At 36.8% G+C, this 17,791-nt stretch overlaps 1 protein-coding gene across 1 annotated transcript; it reads right to left on the bottom strand.

Moving 5' to 3' along the window:
• Positions 1–5,597: 5,597 nt before the first annotated feature.
• Positions 5,598–10,675, bottom strand: LOC135686395 (uncharacterized). Its single transcript, XM_065202618.2, has 3 exons — positions 9,863–10,675; positions 7,068–7,152; positions 5,598–6,425 (listed from the first exon to the last, which is right to left on the bottom strand). The coding sequence occupies exons 1-3, from the start codon at positions 10,360–10,362 to the stop codon at positions 5,871–5,873; spliced, it is 1,140 nt and encodes a 379-aa protein (XP_065058690.2). The 5' UTR covers positions 10,363–10,675; the 3' UTR covers positions 5,598–5,870.
• Between the last annotated feature and the right edge of the window lie 7,116 nt (positions 10,676–17,791).

Raw genomic sequence — 17,791 nt, 5'->3', positions numbered from 1 at the left:
TCATAGCGGTAGAGGTAAGAGACGGTAAATTGAGAAAAATGTTCTATTCAAGCAAAATTTAATAAAAGAGCAGGCTGTACATTTATGCACAACAGTTTATTCATCTCATTTTGGCCTCGTAGAATAATGCAGGCAAAAATTATTGCATGAATAAAGAGGATTTATCATATTGGCCCATATTTTGACTTGCAGATGTTAAGTTGGCTTATTCAGCAGACTTCTTCGATATTGTTGAAAAATATCGTGATTTTTGGATAACACGAAAATCCTAATCGCTTTAAGAAATGTTGCAATTATGAGATTATATCATATTAATGGATTTCCTTGTATTTTGGCAACTTTTCGTTATTAAAACTTTGCATGTGGCCTGAGAGTGGATGCATTTCAAAAGCAAAACAAGATAAATACAAAAGAGGTAGTCAAAATAGAACTCTTGAAGTGAATGCCCAGGTAAAGCAAATTATTTAATTTACAGGTAATTTCAAGTCACCGGAACCCAAATACTGTGAGAATTTGTACCACACCAAGCGTGGAAATGACTAATTCGAGCAAGAGGTTGCTGCTTACATGCCAATAAAACTAAGTCTAACCTCCGTTATGTACACATCCGTTTTTTCTCACATTGCGGCAATTTCAAGCTTCCTATCATGGGAAGCCCTCTCCAACAGGATGTCTTCTACACGGACTGTGGTCTTTAAATTCTATCCGCTCTACCAATGTTTGACGCAGTCAATGGCTCTAGAGACAGATGAAATCAGAGATTAATATTTTTGTTAATATCTGTTTGTTTTGTGACGCACCTCTATTGGTTATGACAAAACGTCTATTAGTTACTCATGATAATGCAAGCATTACCAGCCTGAAAATGGTATATGATTCTATGAAAATATCATTTTTTGTTTGTTTAGATTTTTCGGAGGCGTAGATATGGTTCTAACAGTGATGTCATAGCCAGTTAAATATATTAATATTCTTGAAATGTTTAAAGATTTAGCAGTTAAAGAAATTGCAAGCCAAAAATATACCGTTCTTATTCTTTTAATGTAATGGTAGCCGTATTTCGCATCAATAGATTTTACACAATTCGACCGCTCGTGAAAACAAATTTTGCATGTTAAGAAGGCATGCAAGACATAACTGTAATATAATGGATTTTATTATCGTACATAAAAGTACACGAATCTATGAATCTATCTGTAATAGCAACTGATCTTAATGTTTAGCAGTACATTCATCATAATTTGCAGTAGTTAAAGCTATACAAAGACATCTAGGCTTAAATTTATGTCAACAAATGAGGAAGTTGTTTAGGCCAACAAAAATGTGTAACTCAAACATGTATTGCAGAAAGTTTTTGGGTGATCTTTTGTTTGGAAATCGTTAGAGATTTCACGAAAGCATCAAAATAGAAGAATAAATGAATAAATGTAACACAACGATGATTTGGTAAGAGTTATTCTAAGCAATTGGATGTCGGTTAATGAAATCTATTTGGAACATCATAAAGGTGAGAGCAATACAAGCAACAAAACCATGTTGGGCGCCATTTTTATTTTACCTTGCTTCAACTCCTAAAAGTGCTAAATTTATTCGTACATTTTGACCTATTTATTGCATGCAAGAAATTGTTGCAGCAAATTCAAAGAAAACGAAACGAAGGAATTTGCCTACCAAACGGCAATAGATGTTCAGAAAAATATTTGAGCTCAATGAATGCCTGTTTATCAAATTCGAAGACTAATGCTGTACTTAATCATTCCCAGTAAGCCAACGCCGATCTCAAACTTATTGGACTTGTCTTATGCTGCAGCATGTGCCTAAAAATGAAATCATTCTTCGGTCACTATAAAATATACAACGTGTTATTCGCAACGTGATTTCGCTGAATGGTAGCCACTTTATAGCAACACTTCTAAAGGCCAGTTTTCTCTTAATAAGCTCTGGTCGCGTGACTTTTTCGACATATCAGCTAAAGAGGCAGCTGATTCTTGTGCATACTCAGAATTGTGTAAGCTCAGTCGCGCAACCAGTGCAATCAAGTGGGAACCGGCCTTTGGATTCCACTCCATTCCCCTCCAATGATTTTTAAACTGCTTTAACGTAACCAAATTTTTTTAATGAGCGTGTCCTTAAGGTAAAATTGTCGTTCATTGATGGTAAAAGGGCGTTTTCTGGTGCTAAAAATGGCATGGCCTAAAAATTTTGTTTTCCTCTCCATCCCAGAGCCTAGTGGCTGGCGCCACCATTTGATCACATTTACTGGATATTACAGAGTTGTAAATATCTTTTAAATAAGCATTTTAATACGTTTTAGCAGCATAAACTAGTTTTAAAAGGCTAGCCCATAAAACGGTTTGGCAAAACTTCGAAGGTTAAAACACTTACCTAATCCAGACCTAATCCAGCACACAGAAAAACGAATCAACTTGGTAAACTTAGGAAGGGATAATTAGCAGTTTGCCTTCAGACCCTCGTTAATTGAAGTAATTGGGTATGGTTTCAAGGTTGCATTTCCGTCGCGTCGTGTTAAATTTGATCAAATTGGAAAGAAATGCGATACAAAGGTCAACATTTAATTCTTCCGCTCTAAATTATAGAAAGCTTTAATTATTTCGACGAACGCGCCTTAATCCAGTAATCCGCTCTCTTGCTTCAGCAAGTCTAAACTTGTCTTATTTTATTTTCCTTTTGAGATTAAATTGAATTCAGAGCCTCTACAAATTTCAAACCTGGCTGATATTACGAAAAAGCTGTCATAAACATTGATTATATTTCAGAAAAGATGCAAGTTTTTCCATGAATGCGAAGAAACATAAAACAAAAATACAGTTTTTAAAATTTCTTTCAATGTTGTGATTGCCTTAGCTGTAGTAAAGGGGAGGTGCATAATTTACCATGCTTTTTTAGAACTAAAATTATCAGAAATAAAATTTAAATTATAGATTTGCGGGTATTTGCTGTTTTTAACTTTAAATTTTGTTAACTTCGAGCTCCTTAAACGCAAAGGTTCTTATTTTTGCTAGGTTCGCAAAGCAATATTTTCTAAAAGATGAAACGATTTTAAACGAATGGTGGTAAAACGGCAAACCTTTTTGCCTATAACTAAGTTTGTTTACATTTTCTGTAGCTTTGCTTGGCTCAGCGTCTAGAGAGGTCACGTGATTAAGCGTAATTTCTCAATTAATCAAGATTTAAACTCTATGCAAAACTTACATCGTAAAAGTTGAAACTAATGCTGTACCCAAAAGCATGCTCTTGGACCTAAAGACACATCTAATGCCGTCTTCTGACGATCTAAACATTTTATCTTGCAACAAAACTAAAATTTTTTTTGCCTAAACATCGTTGATTTGGTTTCAAGAAATTTCTCCTCTGCCACGTTTGGTAGCTTTGAATGTTGAGGTTTTGCAAGGATCTTTTCTAAGGCCTTTTCTTTTCATTACTTGATTTTATTGATTTTTATGTGAATGGCACTAAAATAATTCAATTAAAACAATAGTTTCATTTTATTGGAGCAAAATTTGTGATGGCATTGGTATATTTAACGTAAAATATGATATATAATAAAACTAATCTTCATACTTACGCATAAAAGTTCGAGCAGATCAGCAATTATAATTATCATCTCAACTAGTTCAATGAAAAGTAAGATTTCTAAGGGTACTTTAAAAGCATATTTTTCCGGCAACCGATGTATAACAGCCTTGTTGACCTTAAATACTAGTCTCACATCGCTTCTAATGTTATTCAATCTTTTTTTATCCACAGCACTTTTTATCATAAAATGAATCACAAAGCACACCACCAATAGATAACTTTGCAAAATAAAATACTCTATGGCCTAAATTAACAATATATAGCCGCTCTAATCAAAGTATCTTGAATTGGAATTAAATAAACATAAGGAAAAGTATTCATAATTGTATAAAATATGTTATTCACTTAGTTTGAAACCTGGCCCTGTTTTGATGAACACAAAAAGAATACCCTGGTAGAAATGGAAGAATGACGCGATTTTTTCTCAATTTTTAGACCAATTGGGTGAAGTTGGAGAATTTTCCACAGCACACCAGACAATGTTTTGCCGCGTCGCAGTGGCTCACAAATCTGCTCTAATGAATATGAATCAAATCTACTCCTCCTTAAGGGTGGACCAAAACATCGATGAATAGCAAAAATTGAACGATATAAATTTTACAAGCAATTAAATTGCACTAGAAAGGGTAGTCTAAGAAAAACTGTCAGACTAATCTGATTGCTATGTTCTGATATCACCGTCACAACTTGGTTTCAGAAGAAGTAATAGGGCAGATCCTGCAGTTAAACGTTTTATAAAAGGATTCATCTTGCCATGGATCAAGGTGACAGGTGCTGTTTTCAAAGATTTGTAGAAGAAATTTCACATCATTGAACACTTGCTGCTTGACTCAAAGTTTCCTTTCAGAGTGTAAGAAGAAGTGAGCTTATGTGGGCTGAAACTTATCTTTTCGGAGACGTTCAGTATGTACATTATGACAATTAGAAGTCAAACTGATAAAATTTTGAGTGCTCCATGGATCGATTCTTGGTCCTTTGCTGCTTCCGATTCAGATCAATGTTCTGATAACGAGTTTCTTGGTTGTAGATTCAAATATACGATGGTGATGCCGTAGTATACACAGCTTATCGAGACAAATAGTCATTGAAAATACCCTGTGGACATAGATAACCTAGCTCTAGAAAAACAGAGTGATAATTAACCTAAAGAAAGGAAAGGCAGAAAGTACCTGTACTGGTAGCCTCGTAAGCTTTCCACCTTAAGTTTACAGTAAATGTTTTCTGGATGAAAACAAAAAATTTTCAATTTTTTCACAATTAAGTAGCTGAACTTTCAAGGCACCCAGTGGTACCAAAATTTAAACTAACCGAAATTTTGAAAATGGATAGAATCCCATGTAAACGAAGGTTTCCATAATTTTTTTTCAAAACTTTTAGTTGAGGTCTGAAAATCTCTTGACCTGTTAAGCCGATTTTCGTTGCGGTTGTGGTCGCATGTCTCATTCACAATATCGCATGGCACATCCATGAATTTGGTACGGCTATGTTTGTTTATTGATCTTAAAGCTTCAAGTGACTTGACCCGGACTACACTGTGGTTTACGAGTGTACCTTGCAACTGCGATCAGTAAAACCCCTTTTTCTTCGGACTTACAATTCTTCTACATACAGGTACGAAAATGCTATTTTGTACCCAAGGAACCAATCGAATGGCTCAAAAATTTGCACACGGCCAGGAGAGATGTTGGGTAAGAAAACAAATGTCCCAAATTTTTTGTATTTCCTCTGGTCCGTCTTTTATAGCAAAAATCAAGCGTGTATTTGTCAATTATTTTTATATGGTTGGAATCACCACGTCCTTGTGCATGAAATGAAGTATAGATTAATCTGATTCCATTGATAGTTTTACTTTTACTTTTAGAAAACCAAATATCCTGTCAAAAACTTTTACCGAAACGTTAATATAAATATCTTGGAATGCACTATAAATGAAAATATCTTTGATATAAGTATCTTTAATAATATCGTAACGTTAATATAAATATTTTTACCAAGGAGGGATTAAAAGGTACCTACAATTTCATCATACGATAGGAAAATAAGTCACAGCTAAAAACAAGAAATAGCAACACAGCTACTCGTTTGCTATACAATTTTAACAATACCATGGAAGGAAAGCGTGATAAAAACAACCTGATTCTCTATACCATATTGATTCAAAAATACAAATGAAAAATAACATGGATGCTTTGAAAAATTTAACAAAGTAACGCAAAAATAGTTGGCAAATACAAAGAAAATTGTATCTCATTTATTCCCAACACGTTCAAATTTTACTGCCTGCGTCTGAAGAATCTCAGAAATTTCTGCTTCCAATTCAGCTTCTTCTCCGATTCATTTAAGGTGTCAATCATCGATGAATTCTTCCTCTTCATTTCACTAATAATTCTTTCCTTTTCTGCAAGTTGCTCCCTCAAATCTTCTTTCTCTGAGTCAAGGCTCTTTCTTGCATTCTCAACGAACTTTTCGATGCAGTTGTTGACGCCTTCAATTTTGTCTTCCATCTGCTTTATGGCCTCATCAATGTCTTCAATCTCCTCATCATGGACCTCCTTTTCATCGGCAATTATCGAATCCAATTCATATACTTTTGCAAGTATTTCATTTCCCTCTTCTCCGTAAATTTTGGCCTGTCCTTTAAGTTTCCTTTCTTGTTCAAATATGGCAGCCTCGTAATCATCAGTTTGGTTTGCAATGCTTTTGGCTTGAGCGATGATCTGTTTTGTTTTTGCCTTCATATCGGCTGTGACGTAGGCTGCATTGAAAATGGTTGTCTCGTTGCTTGCAAGACTGTTCTCCATTACGGCAACTTGATTCTCGTAAAGTGACTATAATTGAAAAAAGACATTTTCGATAAAGGCGTCTTTATAAAAAACCTCTTTAGAGATTGTTCGCCATTGACGGTAAGTTTACGCATTACCTTCATGAAAGCATCAATTTTAGTCCGCGATCGGCCTTATAACGGCATGTTTTTAAATATTTCAGACTTTATACAACGGCAACAAAATCGCAACACTAAAAATTTTTCATACTATCCTTTTCATTAAAGTTTTGAATGCCGCAGTTAAAATGTTTACTTCAAATGACAGTCATTGCAAGCAAGTGAAACACAAAATGATAGGCAATTCCTATTAATTCTAGTTTACAAGATTTTAATGTCTTTCATCTCAGCCATAATGTTGTAACTTGCTTTTCTAGAAAGAATGCACTAGTAAGACAATCTTCTTTATAAACAGGAAACCTGAATATAATTGATTGTATTTGTCGAGGGGAAAATCACTCTAAGAAAATCACGTACATCTTTCGTGAAAATCCTATTGTTTTATCTGAAAATCCCTAAAAATCCTTTTGATTTAGATAAAATCTCGTATGCTATTTGCAAGAGTGAATCGCCCCTCGGTATTTGTGTCTTTCAGTGCTCAGGTAAAAGAGGCTAAACTTATTTTTGAATGGCTTCAACTTCCACTTACATCAATTTTCCAGTATTCTTGTTGCAATTCGTTATCACCATTTTGTTCTTCCCAGTGAATTTTTTCCTCCAGATAATTCAATTCGCTAAAAAAAATCATATGAAATATTGAGGTTGAAAATTGAAATTTCTTACCTTGTGGAGGTTAAAAAATTAAAAAGTAACCATTATCTTCTAGACTGAAAAATTCTCACAATAAATCAAAATTACGATCAATATATAGGCTAACTGCTTAATTTCATGGACTCTTTTTCCATTTTCAAATAAACCTTCAACATTTCTGAATTTCTTGCCCTTTCAATTTACAATAAAAACATAACATATTTATTTACATAACATAACATAGCTTTGAAAAAAGCAAACATTTTACAACATACTTAAAGCTTTTTCGTCTGACACTCCTCAGAGCATAAAACGTCAGAATAGGTTCCGAAAAACATGTTTGAAAAATATATACCCAGTTGTGGATCGAAATAGGCCAATCAGAAAAACGCAAGCACAAGACCGGTATAGTTGACCAATCAGTGCCGCGAGCCTAAAGAAAAATTACCAATGGAGTCCAAGAGAGAAAACGAACTCCTTTTGTCTACACAATGGCGGCTTTTTCGTTTTTATGTAGATTGACTCCAAAACTGCTAGATGGAAGGACGACCGGGCTCTGCCAATTATCCGAAACATGTCGTCATTATAGAGTTTTGCACAATCTGGGTTGTCCAAAAGATGTTGACCAATGGCAGAATCACTTGTTTTAACAGTGTTTCTCGACCTACAAGATCGAGGAGGCTGTTCTCTTTGAGGGGCAGTTTTGTTTCGTATGTTGGAAGGAACATGCTGTTTTATCCTATCCCCCAATCTTTGGGTTGTGCGCCCTACGTAGCCAGAATCACACTGGCACGTAAATTCATAAATGACGGAACTTTTTTGGTTGGTAGGGACGCAATCCTTTTGAATGGATGGAAGGGCTCTCCTAGTGCTGTAAACAATCCGAGGATTGACAGCAAAGAAACAATTGGTTATGGCTTGCCTAATCTGACTCTCGAATCGCAAGGAAGTGTTACCAATCCATGGTAGTTTCAAATAAACTGGGCACTTTTGCGGACCAAACTTTTGAACAGCCGAAAAACTTGCGATCTTCTCCTTAGTATAAGATAAAATGACGTCTTCAGGATAGCCGTTGTCCAAGAAGATCGTTTTGAGTTTTTCCAGTTCAGCGTGCAGTTTAGATTTCGAGCAGATCATAAGTGCCCTATGTACTAATGTTTTGACAAGGTTGACTTTGCGTTGTTTTGGGCAAAATGAATTCCAGCGTATGTACTGACCGGTAAAAGTATGTACTGACCGGTTCAGTTGAATTCAGTTTTAACAATGAAATGTACCAACAAAAGGATGGTGTCGCTATGGGTAGCCCTCTGGGACCTGCCTTGGCCAATATCTTTGTTGGCTTTCATGAAGAGCGTTTGTTCGACTACGACCAAAAGCCAGGTGTCTATTTTCGGTATGTGGATGACACATATACCATTTTCAAAACAGAGGCTGAGTGTGATATTTTTCTAAAACACCTAAATAGCCTACACCCAGCCCTCCAGTTTACGTTTGAAAAGGAAGAAAATGATTCCTTACCATTTTTAGATGTTTTGGTCGAAAAGTCTAACACTGGATTTCTTACCAGTGTATATCGCAAGCCTACTTTTACCGGTCAGTACATACGCTGGAATTCATTTTGCCCAAAACAACGCAAAGTCAACCTTGTCAAAACATTAGTACATAGGGCACTTATGATCTGCTCGAAATCTAAACTGCACGCTGAACTGGAAAAACTCAAAACGATCTTCTTGGACAACGGCTATCCTGAAGACGTCATTTTATCTTATACTAAGGAGAAGATCGCAAGTTTTTCGGCTGTTCAAAAGTTTGGTCCGCAAAAGTGCCCAGTTTATTTGAAACTACCATGGATTGGTAACACTTCCTTGCGATTCGAGAGTCAGATTAGGCAAGCCATAACCAATTGTTTCTTTGCTGTCAATCCTCGGATTGTTTACAGCACTAGGAGAGCCCTTCCATCCATTCAAAAGGATTGCGTCCCTACCAACCAAAAAAGTTCCGTCATTTATGAATTTACGTGCCAGTGTGATTCTGGCTACGTAGGGCGCACAACCCAAAGATTGGGGGATAGGATAAAACAGCATGTTCCTTCCAACATACGAAACAAAACTGCCCCTCAAAGAGAACAGCCTCCTCGATCTTGTAGGTCGAGAAACACTGTTAAAACAAGTGATTCTGCCATTGGTCAACATCTTTTGGACAACCCAGATTGTGCAAAACTCTATAATGACGACATGTTTCGGATAATTGGCAGAGCCCGGTCGTCCTTCCATCTAGCAGTTTTGGAGTCAATCTACATAAAAACGAAAAAGCCGCCATTGTGTAGACAAAAGGAGTTCGTTTTCTCTCTTGGACTCCATTGGTAATTTTTCTTTAGGCTCGCGGCACTGATTGGTCAACTATACCGGTCTTGTGCTTGCGTTTTTCTGATTGGCCTATTTCGATCCACAACTGGGTATATATTTTTCAAACATGTTTTTCGGAACCTATTCTGACGTTTTATGCTCTGAGGAGTGTCAGACGAAAAAGCTTTAAGTATGTTGTAAAATGTTTGCTTTTTTCAAAGCCATTTTCAAATTCTGTACCGCAAAAAAACTGATAACATAACATATTTAATCATTTATTTATTTACCAACTATCGCAAATATCTTTGTTTATATTCGTTAAATAAAACCAGTAGAGTGAATAACTTACCACATGATTGTTTTATACATTGATTCCAGGCTGGCGATGTCATCACATTGCTCCAAGTCGAACACAGTGTAAGATCTTGCCCCCAACGGTTGCTGTTCTTCAGGAACAATATCAATGGCTTGGTCTCCACCCGGCTGTTGCAGTTGTTGCTCGTTTTGCCAGGAACTGTACTGGGGTTCAGCATAATATCCGTTGTACATTTCTGCGTTTGCAACTTCTTCAGTATCCATTGACCAAGAAGATTCAGGGTTCTGTGATGATTCTGTTGTCCATGTGCTACTCTGATTCCATATGCCTTGAGGGTCGATGTTATTCTCCCAGCCAGCAAACCCGTAGTTCTCTGCTCCATTGAAGTTGGATGGATAGTTTTGATAATACGCTGACCAACTGTCGCTGTTTTCATACGATTCCGTGTGATCTTCCGTTGCATTCTGTTCATGATATGTCTCCTGCACTTCTGCATCGCCTCTGGATTCGTCAACGCCAGTATTTGACCACATATTAGCTTCTCGATTGAATTATGTAATGATGAAATATATCTGAATTCTTGATAGAATTATTCGAAGTCCTCACTCTTGGATGAAACTAATTTTCTGAACTGCTCTGATCAAAGATTCAATTTTAAACAGAATGCTGTGATTGATTACGAAAGCTGATTGGATGATGACGTCAGATTGTATCAATCATTCAATGGGCTCAGCCGCTGTCTCCAAAATTCGATGTCTTCTATTTTTAACTTAAATAAATATATCTAGAAATTTATTCCAACTTTCATATTTATTTGATGATCTGTATATTTGATGAAGAAGGGCTTACGAGAAGCAGAATCCGGGCCCGACTGCAGCATGGCACCAAAAGTAAAAATGACAGGGTATGGTCTTGAAAATGCACGTTTTCTTGGAGCGAAGATATGGCATACAATGCTTCAAAGACTCCCAGACTTTGAATAGCTTCAAAAGAGACATTAAAAACCATCAGTTTGATTGCAACTGTAGATTGTGCAAATGATACATTGAAAATTTTGAATTTTCATGATAGAAATTTATATTCTCTTTGTTGATAGATTCATACTTGTAACTTAGTTAACACCAACGTTTATTTAAGTTTTGATTGGCATCATTTAGCAAATTAATTAACTATACGAGAAGCCAACTTAAAGTAAATGAATTATTATTAGTCATAATTCTGCATTAAACTTTCTAGCCACTTCCTTCCAAGCAATAGACGGATCTTCTCTCTACGCAGATTTACCAGGCTTTCTTTCCCCTTCTTTCATAACTGGAGATCAACTACGCCCTGACTTACTTCTCAAAACTAAGGAAAACTGTCTGTACGTTTTAGAGCTAACCATAGGATTTGTAACAAATCTCAACTGCAATGCTGTCAGAAAGTCAGAGAAATGTGCCAATCTCATATCTGACTTTAAACATGGATTTGAGTCAGTTTCATTTGTCAATCTTTCCATCAGTTCACTTGGTATTTTTGGCAACTCCTGCATCTAATTCATCGACATGTGTGACTCTTTGTCCATTGATCATCAACAGAAACGCTATCTCATCTCCAAACTTACAAACATTTCCATTCGCACCACATACTTTATATTATGCTGTAGAAACAACACTTGGACTAATCCAGAGCTACTCCCCTTTTAAATTGTTTTTCTTTTCTCATTACTACGATCGTAATAGTTTTATTTTGTAAAAACAGGCTAGCCAGTTACAAATTACCTTGTAATAGTGAGACTTGTAATTGTAGTTTAAGTTAAATTCAAAATGAAAAGTTTCCATTATTATTATGTGATGGTTACGATAAATTGAAGCCACACGGCTTCCTGATACATGACATGGTTATATTGATGGCTGGAGCCGTAAAATTTTATGGCTGTTCGTGACTAGATCAAGCAATCCACCCGACAACATTTCAGTTTACTACCTTGAGTCTGTAACCAAACAATATCGTGTGATCGTGTGCAAAATGATTGCAAATAGCAAAACAATCGCAGCAAAACATTTCTGAACTAACTTAAATCTTAAAGATACAGGGATTACCTTTGATTACCTAGAGCAACCGCAAATCTTTGTCAGGGACGCCGGAGCTGGGGCAGAGGGGAGCAAGCATCCCTCCTGCCTTTCATTTGGGGCAACAGAGAGACATAAAAAGGCCCTTAAATTTATTTGCTTTTAGAGCGTGCTATGCTATTCAAAGAACATTTTGACTTAACCTTTTCAAGTTGAATAGTTGTAATGATTTACATTGGCCATGACTATCATATCTTTGTGGTGAAAAATGTAGAGAAACAGCCATATAATGTCACAAATAAACATGATTAATATTCGCCAAAAAATTTTGTTCCTTAGTATTATTTTTGTTGTCCCTCAAGCACTGGAAATTCTTTTACTAAAGAAAGTTTGCCGTGAGAAAGGAAGTTTTGCTGTGAGAAAGTAAGTTTTGCCATGAAAAAGAAAGTTTTGCCGTGACTCCTGTGTAGACAATAGCATCAAGTATGTTCTTTCAAATATTTTTAGCAAATAAACAAACGCAAGAAACATAAAAGAATAAAAGATAAAATCAGAAAAATGAAATGAAATTTAAAAGAAAACCATTTTGCAAGACATTCAACCTAACCATAACTTTAACATAACTAGGGATACATCTATGAAAATTGTTTTCCGATTAAATAAAGAGGAGGAAATCTTTTTGTAAGTCACAGAAATTTAAAAATCTGTGTAAATCTTAAGCTCAAACAGCCCATTTCATCTTTTTCACACTATCTTTTCAAGAAATGTTTTAAGGAATCATTTCTTGTTTACTTTATATAAATTTATTTCGCATAATTAAACACACTTTTATATATATAGGATATGAAAAGTTTTAATGAATAAAATATAATCGGGTGTGATGTTACAGAAATACTTTAAGTTATCACAAGAGAAGATATAGCAAAAAAGATATATGTATGTTAAGATATCATACATTTAAGAAGCTGTAAGCAACTTCATCCTTTAGAAGCATTTTTTCGATGTACCACATGCTATCTAGTGCATACGAGAAGCGGTAATCCTTAAAGTTTGAACTTCAAATTTTCAGAGAAAAACTTTCTTTCGACATTTTCATGCACAAGGTTGATGTTTCCTTTCTGATATACTTCGTGATGTTTTACAATCTTATAATATTGAATCCTATATACCTTGCCACACGTCAACGCACAATTAAAAGACTGATACTTTGGATATGAAACAAATTCTAAATTTGGGTAACATTTCCTTATTTGGCTACGAGACTACATCAGTTGTTAGCTTCTTTTCTTTCCATATTCAGCCACGTGCAACATTTCAAGCACCCAAACCTTCTTTCTCTGATGCAGTTTTCGACTTTTTTGATAAGTCCCATGTATGTAATTTTCTGGTAGCAACGATAGTACAAAGCAGTACGGCTAATATTCGTGGTCAAGAACTTCTAACAAAAGGTTTTTAGTTGTTGTTGAGTTGCTAACGAACGTACTGCAACAAGACTGTGCACTAACTAGCATTTTGATATGTAAATACCAGATAAGAAGATGGAGAGTAATGGTTGTGAAAACAAACTGCGATCAGTTTGACTACATTGTAGACAGATGCTTGGAATGGTTGATGGCCAAATACTTTACGGTTGACGGCCAAATTCAGCCAGCCAAACAAAATGTACAAAAAAAACCAAGTTTTTGCTGATCCTGTGGAGTAATAGTGTAATCAAGAATGGCTTTGTATGTTACAAAAGCTCCTACTTGCTTTCAATTTCAATTTTCTGCTATCTTTTACTTTGTTTCTTGCTTCATTATTTGCAATTTTGAGATTATTTATTTTAACAAAATGTTAAAAATTGTCTGTGCTGAAATTGTCATTTTCTTTGTATTTTTGTGGTTTTCAACATGCACCCAAAATTCGGCCAACTTTCGCTTTTTCGGCCAAATCAATTTTCGACGGCCAACAGCTTTAAAAAAACGGCCAGATTGGAGGATTTTGGCTGTCAAAACGGCCAAATGACAAACCAGATTGTAGCCCTAATGCTCTTTTTGCTATACTAGTTCCCTGTGATCACCGCCAACAGTCAGTATCGAATTGATTCTAATGACAAGATATTCAGCAATTCTACTCAGTTTCTATCCTGAGCACCACAGCCACATACATTTGTACACAGAAATGGAAGATAGGAGCAGAGAAACAGAGAAGTGGAGAAGCGGAGAAGTGGAGAAGCGGAGAAGCGGAGAAGCAGAGAAGCGGAGAAGCAGAGAAGCGGAGAAGCGGAGAAGCGGAGAAGCAGGGAAGCCCGAGAAGCGGAGAAGCGGGGAAGCGGAGAAGCGGAGAAGCAGAGAAGCGGAAAAGCAGAGAAGCGGAGAAGCGGAGAAGCAGAGAAGCAGAGAAGCGGAGAAGCGGAGAGGCAGAGAAGCGGAGAAGCGGAGAAGCCCGAGAAGCGGAGAAGCGGAGAAGTGGAGAAGCGGAGAAGCGGAGAAGCAGAGAAGCGGAGAAGCGGAGAAGCGGAGAAGCGAAGAAGCGGAGAAGCGGAGAAGCCCGAGAAGCGGAGAAGCGGAGAGGCGGAGAAGCGGAGAAGCGGAGGAGCGTAGAAGCGGAGAAGCAGAGAAGCGGAGAAGCGGAGAAGCCCGAGAAGCGGAGAAGCGGAGAGGCAGAGAAGCGGAGAAGCGGAGGAGCGTAGAAGCGGAGAAGCAGAGAAGCGAAGAAGTGGAGAAGCAGAGAAGCGGAGAAGCGGAGAAGCGGGGAAGCGGAGAAGCGGAGAAGCGGAGAAGCGGAGAAGTGGAGAAGCGGAGGAGCGTAGAAGCGGAGAAGCGGAGAAGCGGAGAAGCGAAAAAGCGCCTAACTGAGATAAAGGAAAATTTTGTTTTCAGATAGATACTCCTCTGCTTCTCCGCTCCTATCTCATATTTCCTCGTTCGAAATTTTGTGGCTGTGGTACCAAAGGTCCATTCAATGTCAAGTGATCACGAATTTCACCACAAAGACAATTTTCGGATTCAAAACAAAACCTTTAGTTTTTTAGAATGAAACCTGGTGAAAATCAACGAAAATTCTGCTTGGAAATTAAGATAAATTCTATCTGAACAGAAGTTTTACCGAGGACTAAAAGGTTTTCGCTGGAAAGTTGGCTGCCTTTTGTATGAAATTTGACATGGTTCTAGTGTGAGTCCAAATCAGCCCCAGTCAACCCAGGACAGCTGATTCCCAGAATGCCTTAAAGATTCAGAATACCTTTTAAATTCCTTTCCATAACTAAGCAGTGCAAACATTTATGAACTATATTTTGACGTAATGGCGACAGTTTCCACTTTTCATTAAAAGCTGTTGTGTTTGTAGGATCAGTCGGGGACATCATCAGTTGGCTCAGTTGATTGAACCTAAGTCCTAGAAATGCCCCACCCCCTGTATAAGCTCCCCTAGATTATGTACCATTCCGAAAGTGAACATTTTTTGAATTGAAAGAAAAAAATACCTTGTGGCTCGACATCAGTGATAACAAAATACTAACTACGAATGAGGTTAAATTGTTGGGCATACAGATTGACAACGCGTTGACTTTCACTGATCATATACAAAATTTGTGCTACAAGGTAAATAGATAGATAAATACTTATATCTCAAGACCACAGGCCATATTGATATGCAACGCCGTAATACTGTCTAATTTCAACTATTGCCCGTTGATCTGGCTTTTCTATACGAAAGCTGCTAATAACGGAATAAACCGCACACACAAACATGCACTAAGGATCCTCTTCAAGGACTATGACTCTAACTTTGATGAGTTACTGGAGACGGATTTGACTGAAAAGGCTCAGATTTTCAACGATTATTTGATACTTCAATGCACGATCATTGACACAGGTCGTGAAATTCCACAAGATACTCCAGCAACTACTACTACGATAAGTGATTTTGTCATCTCTGAGGAAAAGATACCCAATATCATAATATCACTTAATCCTAATGAAGCACATGGTTGGGATTAAATATCTTTGAGAATGATAAAGTTAAGCGATGTTTTACTAGTTCTCCCATTTAAAATGATATTCACAAATTGTTTGAGGCCTGGCTTATTTCTCAAGATATGGAAATATGCAAATGTAGCGCCGGTTCATAAGAAAAATGAGAAAAATCTGAATGCTTATCACATGAACTGCTTAATCAGGTTTTCGTACTGGAGACTCGGCAGTCAGCCAGCTACTATCAATAACACACACCATATTTAAAGCTTTTGATTGTAATCCTCCCCTTGATGTCCGTTCTGTGTATCTCAACATCTCTAAAGCATTCGATAGGGTGTGGGACGATGGTCTAATCCATAAATTAAAAAGATATGGTGTATTGGGACAACTTCTTTTTCTTATCTAAAGTTTCTTCAGGATCGAAAGCAGAGAACTGTAATGAATGGACAGAGTTCTAATTGGGGTGATTTTTCAGCACGTGTGCCTCAAGGCTCTATTCTGGGTTCTTTATTTTTCCTTGTGTACATAAATGATCTAGCCATAGGTTTGAAATGTAATGTTGAGTTATTTGCTGATGATACATCACAGTGGTAGAAGATTCCAATACAGCAGTCAATGATATGAACCATGACTTGGATTTGATAAGTCAATAGGCTCACACTTGGAGAATGTCATTTAATCCTCATCCACAAACACAAGCCGTTGAATTAACATTTTCAAAGAAGAAAATTGAAGTTGATCATCCTGTTACTCCCTTTAATAACATACCTGTGAAGAAAGTAGTCTAGCATAAGCACTTAGAAATTATCCTGGACTCAAAGCTATGTTTCTCAGCTCATATCAAATCAGCTATCTCTAAAACGAGGAAGGGCATTGGTTTTCTGAAATATCTCTCCAAATATCCTCCCAGGCATACTCTAAACGAATTATATAAACTCTACGTTCGACTGCACTTGAACTATGGTGATGTTATTTATCATATCCCTGCTAAATTATGTGACTTTAGGCAAAATATCGTTTTGCCAAATTTAATGGTAAAGCTAGAGTCTGTTCAGTATTCTGCTGCTTTGGATCTAACAGGAACATGGAGGGGAGGGGGATTGAGACATGCACCTTCTGTTGCTGTGTTGCTAATCCGCCCCCCTACAAAATCTGTGTTTGGAATTCATGATCCAAAAGGATTATCCTATATCATTCATTTCAGGGTTGGTCTCAACAAATTGAATTGCCACAAATTCAAGCATAGTTTTAGGGATACCATAAACCCAATGTACCCAACAAGTGATGGGATTGAGGATACGGAGCACTTTTTGTTGCTCTGCCCTTCATTTGATGTTCAGCGACAAATCTTCTCGCTAGAGCTGCCAAATTATTACGACCAGTTGTACAAAATACCGATCTTTCTAATGTTTCTTTGACCCAGCTTTTGTTATATGGTAATCAAGATCTTTCCAATGACTTGAATAGAAATATACTCGAAATGACTTTACGTTTTATCCACTAAACTGGTCGGTTTGATTGAGATCTTTTGCAACCTTTGCAACCACCAAGTCCTTTAAAGTAAATGTTATTTGTCCTTGTAAATTTTTTTTAAAAACAGTTTTTGGGGATTCCACTCTTACCTACGTTTGAGTTGCAACATCGTCCAATTTACTGAAACCCTAACCTGAGATCTGATGTGGAACAGAATCCTTGTTATATCACTCAAATGGCTTTTTTATCGTTTGTAGCGTAGTTGTAGTTTGTTTGCCGATATGTGTCCTTTTACATTGACCATGGGGTAGCCATTGTCTTTCGCTCCCCATGGTATCATACATGTAGTGTATAGTAGGTATTATTTCAGTTATTGTTACAAACATACTGAATACAAAGACATTTACAAAGAGTAAGTTTGTTGTCAATGCCGCCTTGAAAAATGTCGTGAAGATGATATGATGATTTTTGGCTGGCAGCAA

Source organism: Rhopilema esculentum, chromosome 6 (assembly GCF_057945365.1).
Source record: "Rhopilema esculentum isolate cy_ngs chromosome 6, ASM5794536v1, whole genome shotgun sequence".
In the NCBI taxonomy this organism is placed as follows: Eukaryota; Metazoa; Cnidaria; class Scyphozoa; order Rhizostomeae; family Rhizostomatidae; genus Rhopilema; species Rhopilema esculentum.
This window is presented reverse-complemented; position numbering and strand designations above follow the sequence as displayed.

What these genes read in the sequence shown, in the direction of transcription:
- LOC135686395 (XM_065202618.2), bottom strand. Translation starts at nt 10,362, where the DNA reads ATGTGGTCAAATACTGGCGTTGACGAATCCAGAGGCGATGCAGAAGTG. An exon ending in ATGTATAAAACAATCATGTG is followed by an intron (nt 7,153 to 9,862) that starts GTAAGTTATTCA and finishes GATTTTTTTTAG; the next exon opens with CGAATTGAATTATCTGGAGG. An exon ending in AAGAATACTGGAAAATTGAT is followed by an intron (nt 6,426 to 7,067) that starts GTAAGTGGAAGT and finishes TTTCAATTATAG; the next exon opens with TCACTTTACGAGAATCAAGT.